The sequence below is a fragment of the Chiloscyllium plagiosum genome, unplaced genomic scaffold (assembly GCF_037043375.1).
Source record: "Chiloscyllium plagiosum isolate Xiang-an unplaced genomic scaffold, Cpla_swu_hap1 HiC_scaffold_27, whole genome shotgun sequence".
Lineage (NCBI taxonomy): Eukaryota > Metazoa > Chordata > Chondrichthyes > Orectolobiformes > Hemiscylliidae > Chiloscyllium > Chiloscyllium plagiosum.
In genome coordinates, this window is record NW_028270165.1 from 30,785,213 (window position 1) to 30,805,084 (window position 19,872).

At 41.3% G+C, this 19,872-nt stretch overlaps 1 protein-coding gene across 1 annotated transcript; it reads left to right on the plus strand.

Moving 5' to 3' along the window:
* The first annotated feature begins 15,536 nt into the window (after positions 1 to 15,536).
* On the plus strand, positions 15,537 to 18,054 carry LOC148143515 (putative G protein-coupled receptor 139). The gene is made up of 2 exons (XM_087975231.1): positions 15,537 to 15,606; positions 17,144 to 18,054. Exons 1-2 carry the CDS (start codon positions 15,537 to 15,539, stop codon positions 18,052 to 18,054), a joined length of 981 nt encoding a protein of 326 aa, XP_087831357.1.
* The last annotated feature ends 1,818 nt before the right edge of the window (positions 18,055 to 19,872 follow it).

Below are 19,872 nucleotides of genomic sequence, written 5' to 3' on the forward strand. Positions count from 1 at the left end.
TCTGAATTTCTGTCATGAGCAGACTTTGGTGGATTTCCGTAACCTTGTGGGACAGTGACAGCAGAGCTTTAACACGCAGGAAACACAAATCAAACATTGCATCAGGAGGGTTTTGATTCATGAGGTCCCGAATAACATAACGATCTTAATGTGAAGGATGAAGGTTCATTGGTTCTTTCGGTGGGTGAAAATTTCAGTTGTCAGTGAGACCAGAAATGCACCAAGATAACCAAACTATGCTTACATTATGCTTGCAGAGCTGCATTCTGTTCTGGGCTGCACCCAAATAAATGATCCAATAGACTTGGAAAGAGTGACAACTGAATTCCAGGAATTAAAATTGAAGAGGAGGTTACACCAAAGAGGCAGACTCCTTATGCAACAGAGTAGGCCATTCGACCCATTTGACTCAACGCTTGCTATCTACAACAATCAGGATGTGGAGAAGCTGGTGTTGGATTGGGATGAGCAAAGTTAAAAATTACACAACACCAGGATATAATCCAACAGGTTTATTTGGAAGCATCTGTTGGACTACAACTTGGTGTTGTGTGATTTTTAACTGCAACAATCAAGTCACATCCATTCCCCAGTTCTACCTTTGCACGAACCAATGCTCAAATGCTGAACAATTTCGTTTTCAAACCAATTACTGTGTCATTTTCCAACCATCATCAGAGTCAGCAAGTTCCAGAACATCACCATGTGAAAATGTTCTTATCCCATCTCCCCTCTGTTTCATTCTGAGAAGCGTCAATCTGTTCCTAATCAGTTGACAGGAATGCTTTGCATTTCTCCATCTTATTTAAATATGTTGTAAATGCTGTCTCAACCTGCTTTGCTGAATCCATTTTGATACATGTCCTCTGCACGCTCCCGAGCACCCTCGCAGCAAAAGGTGATGACCACAAGTGGACAGAAAATTCTGGGTCTCCTGAGAGCTTTATAAATGAACAACATTACTTGCCCGATGTTTGTTGAAAATATTAATATCTCTGAAGGTCGAGATCGAATTTGCTTTACTGAAGACGAATACATCCACTATCTTCAAAGATGTGTGCACATCAAACATGCCCTGATTAGTTGCACACACTTTAGAATTGTACCATTAATTCCGTATTGCCTCCCTATTCCTTCTGCTAAAAATAAATCACCATATAACGAGGGAGATATTCCTGGAATTCAAACTTTCAGTGGTGGCTTTGACCAATGATTTTGACATTGATTGGTAACTGATAGGAGAGTAAGGTAACAGCTATTTCCATTGAAATAAGAGCAGATACAGTCTAAACATAGTAGGCACAATCTAAACATAGCATCAAGTTCCAGCTTCTTTTCGAGTCAAGTGGTCTCCGTCCTCACAGCAATCCTGTGATGCAGAAACTGCTCAAATCCGTGTTGAGTCTGGAAGCTTGGAGTTTGCTGAATTGAAAAAAAAAACAAGCTGCTGTTCCTCGAGCTCCTATTCAGTTTCCTTGGAGTATTTTACAGGAGATCAAGGTCAGAGTGGGAGTGGGCACAAAGTTATACTCATAAATCACCAGAAGCTCAGGGTCCAGTTTTCAGACTCAATTTTACATTGTTCCACAAAATGATTACCAAATCCAAGTTTCTGAACATTGAGGACAGTAATTAAAATGTAAACGTGTAAATGAATTATTGTTTACTTTCATCTCCATGAGGACAACCTGAATAAAGGCAGTTCATTTGAATGAAGGTTATAAAATGCAGCAAACCGATTGCCAATCATTAAATCGCATCCCAGCTACAGATTAACACCAATCACAACTGTCGGAATGAAAACATTTCAGGCCGAGATGTGATTATCAGCAACGTCTTTGACCTCACTGGCTTTACAGCACGTTGAATGAAACCTGGGATAAGGGATACAGTAGTTAGTTCTACTGAGCCAGGGGCCCATGTTCCATTCTAACCTCAGGAGTGGAGTTTCCATGTGTTTGCTAATGTCCGCATGGGTTTCCTGGTGCTCTGGCCTTTCCACAATCCAAGTATATGCAGCTTCTTCGGATCCTATTTATCACTCATCTACTCTTTGAAAATAGGCAAATAAATACATTCTACATGATAAACCGATGCTTCTGCTTTCTTGTCCTTGGTCGTTCATGTTTATCTTGCATTGGATTGTACAGAATGTACTCGTAGATGACAAACATGGAAAGACAGGAATTCTTGTTCCTCTTCATTATGATAATTGAAACCACTTTGCATGAAAGTTTGGAACATGGTTTCAAATCCTTGTACGAGCTTTCACTGAAGTGCGTGAGAAATTGACAAGACACTTCTAACTCTTTCAAACGTTTGGCAGGTCGACAGCAATAACATTGAGTTATACATTTACGGACGACAGTCCGATTTGAACCCACATGTGAATAATATACTAAATTAGCAATCAATCATCTTAAACTCTCTGACACGTTGTTGCACCAGGCTGGGGGCGAAAACTTTCTTAAGTGGTGTTGCAATCTGCAGAGACCCAGGTGATGTTTTCGGATTCCTCATTCAAGTCCCTCCATGGTGGTTGTTAGGATTTCAATTTAATAGCACACTAACCAATTTCTCTGTCAATAAACTTGGCTCCTCAGGTCCTCCTTAAAATCTTCCCATCTCACTTTAAACAAATGCTCCCTAGCTTTACACTCCAATTCTTTAGGGTCGTTTTCCTCGGACGGGAGAGTTGAAAACTCAGCACATAGGTTGAAGTTGAGAGGGAAAAGATTTAAAAGGGACGTGACTGCATGAGAATGTGGTACGTGTATGGAATGAGCTGTCAGAACAGGTAGTAGAGGCTGGTACACTGATACTTTAAAAGGCATCTGGATGGGGAAATGGATAGGAAGGGTCTTGAGGAATACATGCCAACTGCTAGCAATTCGGACTGGATTAATTTTGGATATCTGGTCTGCATGGACGAGCCGGACCATGTTTCTGTGTTGCAAATCTAAATGGCACGATCACTGTCGGGGAAAGAAATCTTAGGTATCAATTTGGAATTTTGTTATGCTTTACCTGTACTTCACAGCTATTAGCCTTGTCAGAGGCATGGGAGCAGCTTCTGCAGTTCTGATGTGGACTTCTGCTTAGGAATCAGTTAAGCAACACTGACAACAAAATTACCAGCATCATTGCTCAACAAGGAGGGACATGATCACAGAGCTCGAACTCACTGAAGTCAATATCCCCCAACACGATCTGCACTGAATGAGTAGAAAGTGAGGGCTGCAGATGCTGGAGATCAGAGCTTAAAAATGTGTTGCTGGAAAAGCACAGCAGGTCAGGCAGCATCAAAGGAGCAGGAGAATCAACGTTTCGGGCACAAGCCCTTCTTCAGGAACCCTGAAGAAGGATTCCTGAAGAAGGGCTTTTGGCCGAAACGTCGATTGTCCTGCTCCTTTGATGCTGCCTGACCTGCTGCGCTTTTCCAGCAACACATTTTAATACACTGAATGAGTGTCAGCCTTCTGGGTGTGTCTAGGCAACTGTGCCTTTGGAGGCTCAGACTTTTTGAATGTTTGCCTTCAAGTCTGCAGTCAACTGTAAGAAGACATCATGCATAATTGACCACATTGTGGTAGACATCACAACAGCGCTGCACTGCATTACTTCTGCATCCTTTCAGCGATCTGCATGTATCGCCTGTAAGACTTCATAATCTGTTGCTCACATGGACGTTTCCCACATGAGCAATGACACGTTTTGTAGGAATGCTATTTATGTTTAATATTAAACTGATGCAGCACCTTAGAACAAGACATCCTTCAGATTAGTGATAACGATGTGATTCCAAAAGTGCAGGATGACTTAGGTTCCATCAATATGATAATCAAAGTGACCAAAGATCAGCTAGCATGATTTAACAAGTTAATTCATGAATACAACTAGCCTGCAACAGTCAAACACAGGACAGCAGTACGTAAATTCATCACTGAAACCCCAAGAAAATTCAATCATCATGACAACCAATCAGAGAAAGGTTGGAAAATGGAGATTATCTTTGGGAAGCCTATCAAAGCAAGTATGTGGAACAAGCAGCCTCCAGTGGAACATTAGTGTGCAGCTGAGATGCAAAAGTCATGAAAGCTGTGGGTTAGGGGGCAGTCAAGCTGCAAAGGTCGCTGGGCTGCAAGACAAAACAAAGGCTGGCAGGCCAGGAGGTTCGAAAACCAAAAAGTTGGGAATGTTAATGCAATGAGAGACAGGAGTTACAGAGGAGGGAACTTGGGTTGCAAAATGTGGGAAGGTTGTAAAGCTGGAGCGAGGTTGCTCAGAGAAGAGAGTATTTGCAGACCCCTCAAAAAGGAAATGAGAACCAGCAAAACGTTGATAATGAATTCCTTGCATATGAATGTCAAATTTGTGGCCCAGGGCTACCGGAGATCAGAAGCTACCAGCTGGAGGGGAATGTAATGGATGCTCATGCAATGAATGCTGTCTTCACTGGATAATTTAATACTGAACTGCTTTCTTCAATGAAAATTTAATTTAATGCATTATTGTATCGCAAACATCACATAATGTTTATCACTGAGACGTAATGAATGTCATGTAACAGGTTACCTATGGCTTCACCCTTTCAGTTCAGTGTGATTACTTTTCTTTCGTTTACTTTTCATAAATATTTATTCCTAACTTTTGCATGGATCTGTATATTTTACCAAAGGAAAAATATTAAATGCAGTGGATGTACAGAGTGATTTGGGGGTTCAGGTGCATGGCTCTTTAACATGCCATGAATACGTGCAGTAAATCGTCAAGATGGCTCTCGGAATGCTGGCTTTCATATCTAAAGTGTTGCAGTATTAGCATGCAAATGTTATGCTGCAGTTATATAAAATCCAGTTGGGACCCTTCTTAGAATGCTAGGAGCAGGTCTGGGCACCTCACTCGCGGGAGGATGCTTTAGCCCTGGATGGTGCTCAATGCAGGTTTTCGAGGATGATACCTGCACTTCAGGAGCTAAGTTGAACGAACAGATACACAAATTAGGCTTTATTCCTTACAATTTGTAATGTTATGGAGTGAGCTAATCGAGGTATTGAAGATATTAATAGGGAAAGGCAGGTGAGATAAAGATAAACTGTTTCCACTGTTTGAAGATTATAGAACTGGGGTAATAGTCTGAGAATTAGGACCAGGCCATTCTCGAGTTTCGTTAGAACTCACGAGCAGTGGGGCTTGGAAACTCCTTCCTCGAATGGTGCTTGATGTTAATTCCAATATTAAATTTTAATCTGAGATGAACAGCTTTTTATTAAGCAATAATGTTAAGAAATATTGGCCAAAGGCAGCTATGTGGAATTAAACTACAGATCAAGCATGATCTTATTGAATTTTGGAGTAGTCGCTGAGGGGCTCCATGGCCTACTCTATATCCTGTGTTGCATTGTTTTGGAACTTTGGGGAAAAAAGTAGGCATTTGGATGGGTATATGAATAGGAAGGGTTTGGAGGGATATGGGCCGGGTGTTGGCAGATGGGACTAGATTGGGTTGGGATATCTGGTCGGCATGGACGGGTTGGACCGAAGGGTCTGTTTCCATGCTGTATATCTCTATGATTCTATGACTCTATGCCTGTTCTCTTATGCCAATTTAAATGTTGCACCAAATTCATGCCCCCAACGCTCCCCCCACTCTCGCCCTTCTGTACATTAGACTTAGGGTCAATTGAGCAATAGTGATTATTAAGGATTTTGACTATCTTTTTCGAATCATATCTGGCAAGGACTAAAATAAATTGTATTCCATATAGAAACCCACTGCCTGCTCCATCATTCAGTGAGATCAGGGGTGACCTGATAATCCTCAGTCTCATTTTCCTGCCTTCTCCGGGAACTCCTTGACTCTCTTACTGATCCAGAAAAATCTATCTCAGCCGTTGAGCACACTTATTGACACAGCCTGTACAAGCTCTCTGCGGAAATGAAAGCCACAAAGTTCACAACTCTCTGACAGAATAAATTCCTCCTTGTGTCTGTCTTAAAGTCACAAACTTTTATTCTGAGATTATACCGTCTAGTCCCAGAATCTCCCACAAAGATAAACAAATACTCAGCATATACCTTGTCAAACCCTCCACACTTATAAATGTTCCAATAAGGTCACTTCTCATTCGTTTAAACTCTAATGTTTGCAACGCAACTTGACCTCATCTCATCAGAAAATCCCTCCACACCTGGGATCAACGAACCTTCTCTCGACAGCCTTCAGAGGAATGATGTCTTTCCATAGATAAGGAGGCCACAACGCCACAACTGTTGAGATTATTCTAGGTGAGGTATAATTGATACCTTGTACAATTTTCGCAAAACGTCCCTGTTTCTAGACTCCATTTCCTGAGATAAAGACTAGTATTCCAGTTTCCTTCCTTATTATTTGTTAAACCTGTATACTAGTTGTTTGGTTATTTTTGCACCAGGATCCCCAAATACCTTTGTGATGTAGCTTCTTTATACCCGTTTCATTGGTCCATATAATATTATTGTTTCCTCAATATTATCAAAGTTTGACACTATTTTTGCTGCTTTTCTTCTGTACAAATTGCCAAGAGCAGAACAGAGTGCTGAAAATGTGTTGCTGGAAAAGCGCAGCAGGTCAGGCAGCATCCAGGGAACAGGAGAATCGACGTTTCGGGCATAAGCCCTTCTTCAGGAATGGAGGAAGAGAGCTTCTTCAAGGAAGGCATCCTTGTAAGAGGATTCGCAGTAGGTTGAAATCTTTGAGGAGAAAGTGAGGTCTGCAGATGCTGGAGATCAGAGATCAGAGATCTCTGGAGATCAGAGCTGAAAATGTGTTGCTGGAAAAGCGCAGCAGGTCAGGCAGCATCCAGGGAACAGGAGAATCGACGTTTCGGGCATAAGCCCTTCTTCAGGAACAGAGTGCATTTCCTGCAAGCGAATCCTCAGGAAGGAATGTCAACATTAGTTGCAAAAATGACAATATCTCCTATTGCAACTATAACATAATGCCAATTAAAGATTGTTTTCTGCAGTTGAAGAAAAATATTTTCTGTATAAAATTTGGACTATTTTCCCTCTTGGTAATGGCTTCCAGAAAACTGAGCAGAACTAAATGTCTGTTTTTATCTTTCTTTGGCTGCATCTTCATTTGTCGATATCACGTTATCACTCTTAAATATCTCTTTTTCAAAGATATCTCTTCAGTGATTGTTATGCTGTGGTAGGAAAAGTGCAGTGTTTCAAATGGATCGTGTATCATCTGGTATCCATGGCGGTGACAGGTTTCTTGATTATTATTAAACTGGATATTAAACTGGATTATGCGTATTTACTCCACAATGACATTCCTGTCCATCACGACGCACTGTAGTGCCAGTCTTGCATTAACTTATGCAGTCAGAGATTCTTTTGTCTGGGTAACTATCAGTTTCACCTTTGATTGATTCATTGCCATTTGTTGCCAAAAGAAGAAAATGAAATATTGCACCAAGAAAGTAGTATTAGTGGTTCAGGCGACTGCCTGCACTGAGCTGTATCAGAAACATCCCTATACATTGTGTATGTCCCCTCATTTTAAACTGACAATGTACCTTGGTATTGCAGCCTCAAACCAATATATAATACCTCACCCTGTTGATTTGTGCTTGTCTGGATAATTGCAATTTCATATCCTTTTCTTCCATTCACTCTAACTTTCAGTTCAATGCCTTAAATGTCAGACACATTGTAATGGCAAGTGGAGCCCTCAGGAGACTCAATACCAGGAGATAGGGACAGAATCAGAGTGACACAGGAATGGAAAACGGAGGAAGTCCATTGTTTTACTCTTCGTCATCACAAGCAGTTTCCTCCTGTCGTAGTTTTGGTTCTCCTGACATTCCTCTATGTTCAAACTGCGAATGTCACTTTCTTCTCAGGTTCAAATTACAGCGAATCAAATTGTATTCTTGATGAATACGTTATATGCTTCAGCTTTTAGTTCACACATCAATACATTTACTAATGCAGGGACCCAAAGTAAATTCAGAGAGCAGTTAAAGAAATTGATAAAAACTTCCCCTGAAACTAGTGTTTAAAAAAATTGAATTGTGATCATACAAAAATCACATCAATCATAATAAAATGCAGTTTAGAGTCATAGAGATGCACAGCATGGAAACAGACTTTTCAGTGCAATCCGTCCATGCCGAACAGATATCCCAATGCAATCTAGTCCCACCTGCCAGCACCGTCCCATATCCCTGCAAACCCTTTCTATTCATATACCCATCCAGATGCCTTTTAAGCATGCAGGTACAGCAGGTAGTGAAGAAGGCTAATAGTACACTGGCCTTCATAACAAGAGGGACTGAGTATAGAAGCAAAGAGGTTCTTCTGCAGCTGTACAGGTCCCTGGTGAGACCACACCTGGAGTACTGTGTGCAGTTCTGGGCTCCAAATTTGAGGAAAGACATTCTGGCTGTTGAAGGAGTGCAGCGTAGGTTCACGAGGTCAATTCCTGGAATGGCGGGATTACCTTACACTGAAAGACTGGAGCGACTGGGCTTGTATACCCTTGAGTTTAGAAGACTGAGAGGGGATCTGATTGAGACATATAAGATTATTAAAGGATTGGACACTCTGGAGGCAGAAAACATGTTTCAACTGATGGGTGAGTGCCGAACCAGACGACACAGCTTAAAAATACGGGGGTAGACCATTTAGGACAGAGATGAGGAGAAACTTCTTCACCCAGAGAGTGGTGGCTGTGTGGAATGCTCTGCCCCAGAGGGAAGTGGAGGCCCAGTCTCTGGATTCATTTAAGAAAGAGTTGGATAGAGCTCTCAAGGATAGTTGAATTAAGGGTTATGGTGATAAGGCAGGAACAGGATACTGATTAAGGATGATCAGCCATGATCATATTGAATGGTGGTGCAGGCTCGAAGGGCAGAATGGCCTACTCCTGCACCTATTGTCTATTGTCTATTATCTATTGTCTAAATGTTGTAATTGTACCAGCCTCCACCACTTCCTCTGGCAGCTCATTTCATACACGTACCACCCTCTGTGTGAAAAAGTTGCCCCGTAGGTCTCTTTTATATCTTTCCCCTCTCACCCTAAACCTATGCCCACTAGTTCTGGACTCCGATGTTTCTGTGGCCAGTAGCGAAAACTCAGAATGGTGTGTTGCTTCCCTGGTGCCAGGATCAAGGACATCTCAGAGAAGGTACAGAATGCTCTCACGGGGGAGAGGGGCCAGAAAGACGTCATTGTCCACATTGGAACCAACGACATAGGAAGGGAAAAGGTTGAGATTCTGAAGGGAGATTACAGAGAGTTAGGCAGGAATTTAAAAAGGAGGTCCTCAAGGGTAGTAATATCTGGATTACTCCCGATGCTACGAGCTAGTGAGGGCAGGAATAGGAGGATAGAGCAGATGAATGCATGGCTGAGGAGCTAGTGTATGGAGGAAGGATTCACATTTTTGGATCATTGGAATCTCTTTTGAGGTAGAAGTGACCTGCACAAGAAGGATGGCTTGCATCTAAATTGGAAGGGGACTAATATACTGGCAGGGAAATTTGCTAGAGCTGCTCTGGAGATTTTAAACTAGTAAGGTGGGGGAGTGGGACCCAGGGAGATAGTGAGGAAAGAGATCAATCTGAGACTGGTACAGTTGAGAACAGAAGCGAGTCAAACAGTCTGGGCAGGCAGGGACAAGGTAGGACTAATAAATTAAACTACATTTATTTCAATGCAAGCGGCCTAACAGATGAACTCACGGCATGATTAGGAGCATGGGACTGGGATATCATAGCAATTACAGAAACATGGCTCAGGGATGGGCAGGACTGGCAGCTTAATGTTCCAGAATACAAATGCGACAGGAAGGATAGAAAGGGAGGCAAGAGAGGATGGGGAGTGGCATTTTTGATAAGGGTAGCATTACAGCGGTGCTGAGGGAGTATATTCCCAGAAATACATCCAGGGAAGTTATTTGGGTGGAACTGAGAAATAAGAAAGGGATGATCACCTTATTGGGATATCTCCTAGTAGTCAGAGGGAAATTGAGAAACAAACTTGTAAGGAGATCTCAGCTATCTGTAAGAATAATAGGGTGGTTATAGTAGGGGATTTTAACTTTCCAAACATAGACTGGGACTGCCATAGGTTAAGGGTTTAGGTGGAGAGGAATTTGCTAAGGGTGCACAAGACAATTTTCTCATTCAGTATGTGGATGTACCTATTCGAGAAGGTGCAAAATCTGACCTACTCTTGGGAATTAAGGCAGGGCAGGTGACGAAGGTATCAGTGGGGGAGCACTTTGGGGCCAGCGACCATATTCTATTATATTTAAAATAATGATGGAAAATGATAGACCAGATCTAAAAGTTGAAGTTCTAAATTGGAGAAAGGTCAATTTTGACGGTATTAGGCAAGAACTTTCGAAAGCTGATTGGGGGCAGATATTCGTAGGTAAAGGGACGGCTGGAAAATGGGAAGCCTTCAGAAATGAGATACCCAGAGAATCCAGAGAAAATATATTCCTGTTCGGGTGAAAGGAAAGGCTGGTAGGTATAGGGAATGCTAGGTAAAAAAACATTCCGGTATAGGGAATGCTGGATGACTAAAGAAATTGAGAGTTTGGTTAAGAAAAAGAAGGAAGCATATGTAAGGTATAGACAGGATAGATCGAGTGAATCCTTAGAAGAGTATAAAGGAAGTAGGAGTATACTTAAGAGGGAAATCAGGAGGGCAAAAGGGGGACATGAGATAGTTTTGGCAGATCGGGTCAAGGAGAATCCAAAGTGTTTTTATAAATACATTAAAGACAAAAAGGTAACTCGGGAGAGAATAGGGCCCCTCAAAGATCAGCAAGTCGGCCTTTGTGTGGAGCCGCAGAAAATGAGGGAGATACTAAATGAGTATTTTGCATCAGTATTTACTGTGGAAACGGATATGGAAGATATAGACTATAGGGAAATGTCCAGATTATAGAGGAGGAAGTGCTGGATGCCTTGAAACGCATAAAAGGTCCCCAGGACCTGATCAGGTGTACCCTAGAACTCTATGGGAAGCTAGAGAAGTGAGTGCTGGACCTCTTGCTGAGATATTTGTATCATTGATAGTCACAGGTGAGGTGGCAGAAGACTGGAGGTTGGCTAACGTGGTGCCACTGTTTCAGAAGGGTGGTGAGGACAAACCAGGGAACTATAGACCAGTGAGCCTGACGTTGGTGGTGGGCAAATTGTTGGAGGGAATCCTGAGGGACAGGATGTACATATATTTGTAAAGGCAAGGACATATTAGGGATAGTCAACATGGTTTTGTGCGTGGGAAATCATGTCTCACAAACTTGATTGAGTTCTTTGAGGAAGTAACAAAGAGCATTGGTGAGGACAGAGCGTAGGATGTGATCTATATGTGAATTCAATATTATTATCTACCCTTCTTATGCTCATTTTTACGTCATCTTGATTTGGCTATGCGGTTGAATTCACCTTTTTATCTTCTGTAATGTGATTGGCAGTCCCCGGAGATACACCGCTACTTGTTTGCACAAACATATGGAATTATAAGGGCAAGAAGTGATTCAAGAAGGATAATGTGGTGAAAAGGAAGATATGTCCTGTCTCACCATCTCATCATTGAATATACTCTCACGTCAAAATATTATGATGATCTGGGAGTTGAGAATTGTACAAAATAGGACCTTTTGACGATTCCCAAAGTTCTCAGTGACACTAAATGTCTTGAAAGAGGTTCCTATTTTCCTTCAACTCTTAGCCTGCAGGCCATACTGGCTTTGAACTGCTCCCTTCAATTCATTCCAACACTTTTCTGCATGAAAGAGAGAGTATGACAGTCATTCTGCTGTTCCTTAATAGTTACATCGAGTTTCCTGACTGCAAATCCACTTCCTCTAATTTGCTGTGAACCTGATATATTACTGAAGAAAAAAGTTAGAGTGACAGGCAATGCACTAAAACAGAGACTAGTTGTCAAATCGTGGAGCTGACACTGAGAGGCGCAAAGCGACCATCGAAGCCGCTGAATTGTCATTATACATTAAACAAGTTCACTGATGTCCTTCAGGGAAGGGAACCAGTTAGTACTTGCAACCAACGGAAGGAGATGGAGTGGTAAGGAAGAGGCAGGGATGAAGGATTTAATATACATATAACTGGACCAGAGTTGGACAAAGTCCGCATAGCTTCACCCTAACCATTTAGATAGACAAGCATTGCAGGCATGTGTAAATGCCAGAACTTCCACTCACATCACATCCCTGATTTGTCTGTCATCTAGTACTTGATGAGTAGAAACTTACATCGAGCTAGCAGGTTCCTGACTCTTTACCCAGCGCTCCCCAGCAGTGGGAGGGTCAAACGTCAGTCTCTGTGGAGCCAGGGAGTGGAGTGTGGGGACGTGATCTCCTGATCTAAGCTGCATGGCTGGGGAGGGAATAAGCAAAGTCAGCAGATCTGTCGCCTTTCATCTGAACTGAGGAGTAATGGGAGGCAATATTCAGCCTTCAGGTGTAGAAGTCGAAGGATTGTGTGTTTTGATTTCTGACTTTGTTTTCTGTTCTTGTCCTCTATGATCATTTTTGCATTTGAGACTTCTATTTACACCTCATCTTCTGTATCTTGACTGTTGTCATTGATTTCACAACTTCTATAGACTGCTCCTTTTGTTCATCTTCCCACGTCTGCCCCATATCAACTTCTTCGCCATTCTTACTTGCTCTTAGATGTGAAACTTGAACCAATTTCTATCTCCATGGAATCTGTCAGCACATTTGAGCGCCTCCAGAATTTCCTCCTCATATTCCAAATTTTAGACATCCACAGTTCTACAAAACAATTTCCATATCGAGCGGTATGGTGGGCCACTGGTTAGAACTGCTGCCTCGTGGCACCAGGGATGTGAGTTCAAACCCAGCTTCGGGCGACGGTGTGTGAGGAGGTTGTATATTCTCCCAGTGTATGGGTTTACTCCGGTTTCCTCTCACCGTTGAAAGACGTGCAGGTTAGGTGAATTGGTCTCTAAATTGTGCATAGTGTACAGCGATGTGTAAATTAAATGCATTAGTCAGGAGACATGTCAGTTAAGGGAACGCGTCTGGGAGGTTATTCCTCGAAGAGTTGGTGTGGACTTGTTGGGCCAAGTGGCCTGTTCCCACTTGTAGGGATTCTATGAAATGCCAACAGAACTGACTGGCTGCATTAGTAATTCATGTAAAGATCTCCATTCGTGATTGGTCGTTTATATCTTCTGAAATTTAATTAATTATCAGGTTCATTGTCAGTTGTCATTTAATTGTAGTTGCAGCTTAATCATTTCACTAATTTACATCACAGTTCCTGACAAATAATATTAAAACTTCACTCATCATCAATGAAAAAATAACATCACAATGTTGATAACTGTATTGATGCAAGAAGAAGAATGAAAGGCGGCCGTAGTGGTACATGTATGTTTCACAGAGGGCTTGACGGGGTAGGTACTGAGAGGTAGTTTCACTTTGAGGGCATACTCTCAGAGTAAGACGCTCCACATTTAAGATGGAAACAAGTAAGAATTTCTTCTGTCAGAGGGTTATGAATTTGTGGAGTTCATTACCACAGAGACCTGCAGAGATAATGCCACTAAGCATCTTCAAGGCTGAGATCGATTTTTAGTTCGTAAGAGAGTCAAGGGTTCTGGACAAAAGGCAGGAGATTGGCGTTAAGAATACGCAGATCAACCATGATTACATTAAATTGTGTAGCACTCAGTGGATTTATGTAAACGGATGCAAGGAGTCACCAACAGTGTTATTAAACACCACCTGCTCAGCAACAACCTGCTCAGTGACGCCTAGTTTGAGTTTCGCCCGGGTCACTCAGCTCCTGATCTCATTATAGCCTTGGGGCAAACATAGACAAAATAGTGGAATTCCGGAGGTGAGGTGAGGTGAGAGTGACAGCCCTTGACATCTCGGACTCAGTTGACCAAGTATGACATCAAGTATGGTAAAACTGAAATCTATGGGTATCGGAGGCAAACATTCCACTGGTTAGAGTCATATCTGGCACAAAGGACGGTGGCTGTGTTTGTGGAGGATCAATTGTCTCAGCTCCAGGATATCTCTGCAGCAGTCTCTCAGGGTATTATCCAGAACCAACAATCTTCAGCTGTTTCATCAATGACGTTTCATCATGTCATAATGTTCGCCAATGATTGCACAGTGTTCAGCACCATTTGTGAATCCTCAGATACTGAAGCAGTCGTGTTCAAATGCAACAAGATCTGGACAATATCCCTACAAGTGGCAAGTAACTTGCACGCCACACAAATGCCAGACAAAGACCATCACCAATAATAGACACTCTAACAACCGCCCCTTCTCATTCAACGGTATTACCATCACTGAATCCCCTACTGTCAACATCCTTGGGGTTACTATTGACCAGAAACTCAACTGGACTCACCACATATACACAGTGACTACAAGAACGGTTCAGAGACGAGGGATACTGCGTTGAGAACGTAATGGGAATTTTCATCACTGAATGTAAATATTCACAACTAGCTGCTTTCACTATGCTAATAGCCAAATTGACTTGGACAATTTCACAAAGACATTAATTTTTGATACGCTTCTTTCTACAATGAGATGAATTGTGCTCATCTGCATGTTTCAGCGCTGTCTAAATGCACCCTGCGGAGGACATGGATCTGTCCTTTTGCAATCGGAGCGTTTTGATTGAGCCTGTCTATGCTCAATTTAACCTTATGAAACTGGACTAGTCCCTACCTCTTCAATGAATAGCTAAAATGACACGGCCCTATGCGGACAGATTGCAAAAGTATGCACTGGAACAACTTATGTTAAATATAATCACACTGAACAGACTTTACCCACTATGAATGAACAGGCAGAAAGCAGGAAATATCAGTTCTGATATAACTGCTGATTTGAACCGGCTCATGTTGAATTCAATCCAATCAGGATGTTCTTGACGTGTCAGAATATAAAATAACGATTCCCACGTGGTCCAGTCTGCACTGCAAAAACTAACTGACATTCTGAACGCATCGTGAAATATAACGGACATGCCCATAATCCGTGCATAGACTGTTGCTTTGATGTACTTATAGATTTTCAGAAGTACTTGAACCCCCCTTGTACCCTAATCACTAATTGCATGGACTGAATAATGATCACGAGAGGAAACAAGGCAGCATATTCCAATCAAATAGACGACCTCAGGTCAAAGATATCTTTTTCACAGACAAGGGTATTTCACGCAAAATGTTCTCCTGCACATTTGTAACAGCCTGTTTCTTTTTTTTTTCATTAGGGAGATTACATCCTGTAGTGCTTTGGAGCAGTATCAGTGCCCAGGAATAAAATTTGTATCCATCAAAATTGAAGATGAGCTCGGAACAAGAATCTCTAATCTGATTCTTTCAACTGGAGTAATCATTGCAAACACCTAATGCATTTGATTGTGTCCCAGGAGCCTGGCATCAGGTATAAGTGTGGTTATCTATCACTGTAGTGATAACCACTGCTGCAGCTTGAGACAGAAATGCATGGATTACCGAAAGGGCTGGTGTTTGCTATTTACTATGCAATCCTAGCAACTATTGGAGTTCCAGGTAAAGGATATTCTTTATTTATTAAATAGGATTTTTAATACATTCTCTCAGTTATCAATACTGCAGTTCCAATAAACTAATAGTCTATTTGGTATTTAGTCCAGCACTTTGGTGATAATCTGTGGAATTGTCAATTTGGATACGCAACTTTGACAGAGTCAGTTAACGCAGTTGGCTGGACCGTGGGTTTTCACTTCAGTGCCTGCACTGGCTGTGTGTACCATGGAGGACTCCTTCTCAGCCTTTTTTGTTGCCTTTAGACTAATGACCTTCAGGTTAAATCATTATGAGTCGTCTCTCTCTTCATTGAAAGAACAGCCCAATCGGTCCAATAGGGGTATGGCTATTTTACATTCGTTGGGTTAAAATATCTCCCGCCCTTTCAAGGGCATTAAAGTTCCATTTCACCAACAAAATGTGTCCAATGAATTTCTATCTTATTTTCTCTTCATTAACAGTGTCATTTTTAATTGCATAGCTTGTTTACGTTGATCATGAAATCCTTTTCTTTGAGCAGAATCAATTCCCGCCTAACCTACTTTTTATGGTTTATTGTTAGCATCAAAACTCAGAAATGGTGCATTGTTGTGTTCCTAATGCCGTTAATCTGTATGAATTATCTCAGTGGTACAACTATTTAATTGCACTTCGATTGTGTTTTGAGCATTATAACTGTCAATTATTTATCACACTGCAAAATTGTTTTTCTTCAGCCTGCACAGGTAATGAGGTTGCTCAGTTTTACTTTGGGGCACTGCTTAGTGCATCTGATGGAATACTAACAGCAGCTTCTTAATAGTTCAGTTAGATTTTCTATTTGACTCTTATTCCTCACATCTTCCATTTATTGGGTTGGCACAAACGCAACATCCTGAGCACTGCAATACTCAGTCAGTACTGATGTCTTGCAGTCGGATTTGAAGCCAAAATCATTCGAATAAAAAGAGAGAACATTGCCAACAGAGCTACACCTGGTCTTCATCTATTCTATTGCTTTAGGGTCTGTCACTAAACAATGTTGGATTAGTTTAAGATCATCACCAAGTACAATCTCGGGTTTCCTTCTGTTTTGAAATGAGTATTCATTTCTCCTAGAGTGACCTCTTCCTATTTATCTGCACCAATGTGAAACTCTTATGATTTCTTTACATTCAATGTCATCTGATTCTTTATGGCCATTTCCTTGGTGAACATATACTAATGCTGCTTCTTCCAATCTACCAATGCTTTGGATTACTTTTGCTTTTGTTCCTCGGTACAAATTTTCCAAAGGCAGCATAGACTGCATTTCCTGCGACTGAATTGTAAAGAGAAAATGTCAAAACTGATAATATTGCCCATATTACACACTACTGACAGTTCGCTGCCAATTACAGATGATAAATAGAAACAGTTTCAGTGCAAAATATGGACCCATTCCTGTTTTGTAATTGTTTCCAGGAAGTTGTGCATTTCAAAATGTTAGTTTGTGTCTTCCTTTGGCTACATCTACATTGATCAATATCATGCATTCACTCATTATATCCCTTTTTTATAGCTAACATTTCAGTGATTGTTATCCTGTCAAGAGAGAGTTGTGGCCTTTCCAAATGCATTGCATATTACCTGGTTTCCATGGCAGTGACGGATCTCCTGGTCATTATCACAGCTGTGATATTAAACCGGCTTGTGCGCATTTATTTCACAATGACATTCCTGTCCATCACCCCAGTCTGTAGTGCCACTCTTGCATTACTTTATGGAGTCAGAGATTCCTCTGTCTGGGTAACTGTCGCTTTCACTTTGGATCGATACATTGCCATTTGTTGCCAGAAACTGAAAAGAAAATATTGCACTGAAAAGGTTGCGGCTGTGATTATAGCAACTGTCTGCACTCTGAGCTGCATTAGAAACATCCCCTTGTACTTTACGTATGATCCTTCCTTCATCATGAACAATGTACCTTGGTATTGCAATACCAAACCAATATACTATACTTCACCCAGTTGGGTTGCATTTGACTGGATAATAGCAATTTTAAATCCTTGTCTTCCATTTATTATGATTTTGCTGCTAAATGCCCTCACTGTCAGGCACATTGTATTGGCCAGTAGAGCCCGCAAAAGACTTCGGGCCAGGAGCAATGGAGAGAATCAGAGTGATCCAGAGATGGAAAAACGGAAGAAGTCCATTGTTTTACTCTTCACCATTTCAGGCAGTTTCCTCCTCTCCTATTTGTTGGTTCTACTGACTTTCCTCAATGTTCAAATTTTGAACGTCAGGTATTTCTCAGGTTCGAATTACAATGATTCAAATTTTATTCTTGAGGAAGGTGGGTTTATGCTTCAGCTTTTGAGCTCCTGCATCAACCCATTTATTTATGCAGGAACCCAGAATAAATTCAGACAGCAACTGAAGAAATTGTTCAAATTTCCCCTGTCACTAGTGTTTAAATTATTTAAGTCGTGATCACAGTAAATGCTATTTGAGTTCAGCAATGTAGATTTTCCATCATTTTTCAAGTTCATATGTATGTCATCTCGATTAGACTGTGCTCTTGAAATTTTCCTGCTTTATCTTATGTATGGTGATCAGCAGTCCCTGGAGATGAACCAACACTTGCTCGTACAAACACGTGGAATTAAAGGGGCAAAAAGTGATTCAAGCAAGAAAATATGGTGAAAACCAAGTTATGTCTGGTCTCAGCACGTCAATCTTGTGAATAATCACACCTCAAAATATTTTGATGATCTGGGATATGAGAATTGTTTAAAAAAAAGTGATATTATCATGATTCCCAATGTTCTCAGTGACACTGAATCTTATGAAAGGGCACCCTACTATTCCTCAATACAACTCTTGGGTTTCAGCCCATGCTGGCTCTCTGATGCTCCTTCACATTCATTCCAACATTTTCCTGCAAGAAGGAGACAGTATGTGAACATCTTTTTTCAAAGTGTTAGACGGAGAGGATTCCTACTCGGCAAAGGCAAACCAGGAGAAATGTTTGTCTCTTCTGAATTTCTGTGAGGGGCTGACATTAATGGATTTCATAAACTTGTGGGAAAGTGACGGCAGAGCTTTAACACACAGGGAACTCAGATCAAACATTACATCAGAAGGCATTCGATTCATTAGGGCCTCAATGTCATCACCATCTAAATTTGAAGGATTAAGGTTCATCTGTTCTTTCAGCTATCAGTGAGAATAGAAATGCACCAAGATGACCAAACTATACTGATATTATGCTTGCAGAGCTGTATTCAATTCTGACAAATAAAATAAATGATCCAATAGCCTTGGAATGAGTGACAATTGAATTCCAAGGTTTAGAATACAAGGAGAGGTTATACCAAAGAGTGAGAGTCCTTACGGAACAGAGTAGGCCATTCAACCCATTGACTTCATGCTTGCTATCTACAACAGTAAGAATGTGGAGGAGCTGGTGTTTGACTGGGGAGGACAAAGTTAAAAATCACACTACACCAGGTTACAGTTCAACATTTCATTTGAAAGCACCAGTTGGCATATAACCTGGTGTCCTGTGATTTTTAAGTACAGCAGTCAGGTCACACACATTCACCTGTTCTATCTTGGCGTGATCTTTCTCTCAAATGGTGTTCGTTTTCAAACCAATTACTGTGACCTTTTGCAAACACCGTCAGAGCCTGCAAGTTCAAGAACATCACCACGTGAAAGTGTTCTTATCCCATCTCCCCACTGTTTCTTTCTGAAAAATGTCAATCTATACATAATCTCTGCATAATCAGTTCATGGGAATGCTTTGCATTTCTCTGCCCCATTTAAGTACGTTGTACAATTTGTGACACAGTCAAATCTCTCAACCTGCTTTGCTGAATCCATTCTGAGAAAACTCCCCTGCCTGCTGCCGAGCACACTCACAACCTTCACAAAAGGTGATTACCAGAATTGGACAGAAGACTCGTGGTCGAATGAAAGCTTTATAAATGTACAATATTACTTGCCCCATGTTAATTGACAATACCAATATCTATCAAGCTCGAGATCGAATTTGCTTTGCTTATGACGAATACATCCACTGTCTTCAAAGATGTGTGCACTCAAACATGTCCTTAATCCCTGCATACACTTTAGAATTGTACCATTGTCTCTCTATTCCTTCTGCTAAAAATACATCACAATGTGTTGAGGGAGATATTGCCTGGAATTCAAAAATTAAGTGGTGGTTTTAGAACACTGAACATAGAACACTGCAAAGCAAAACAAGGCCTTCCGCCCTCGATGTTGTGCCAACCTGCGAACTAG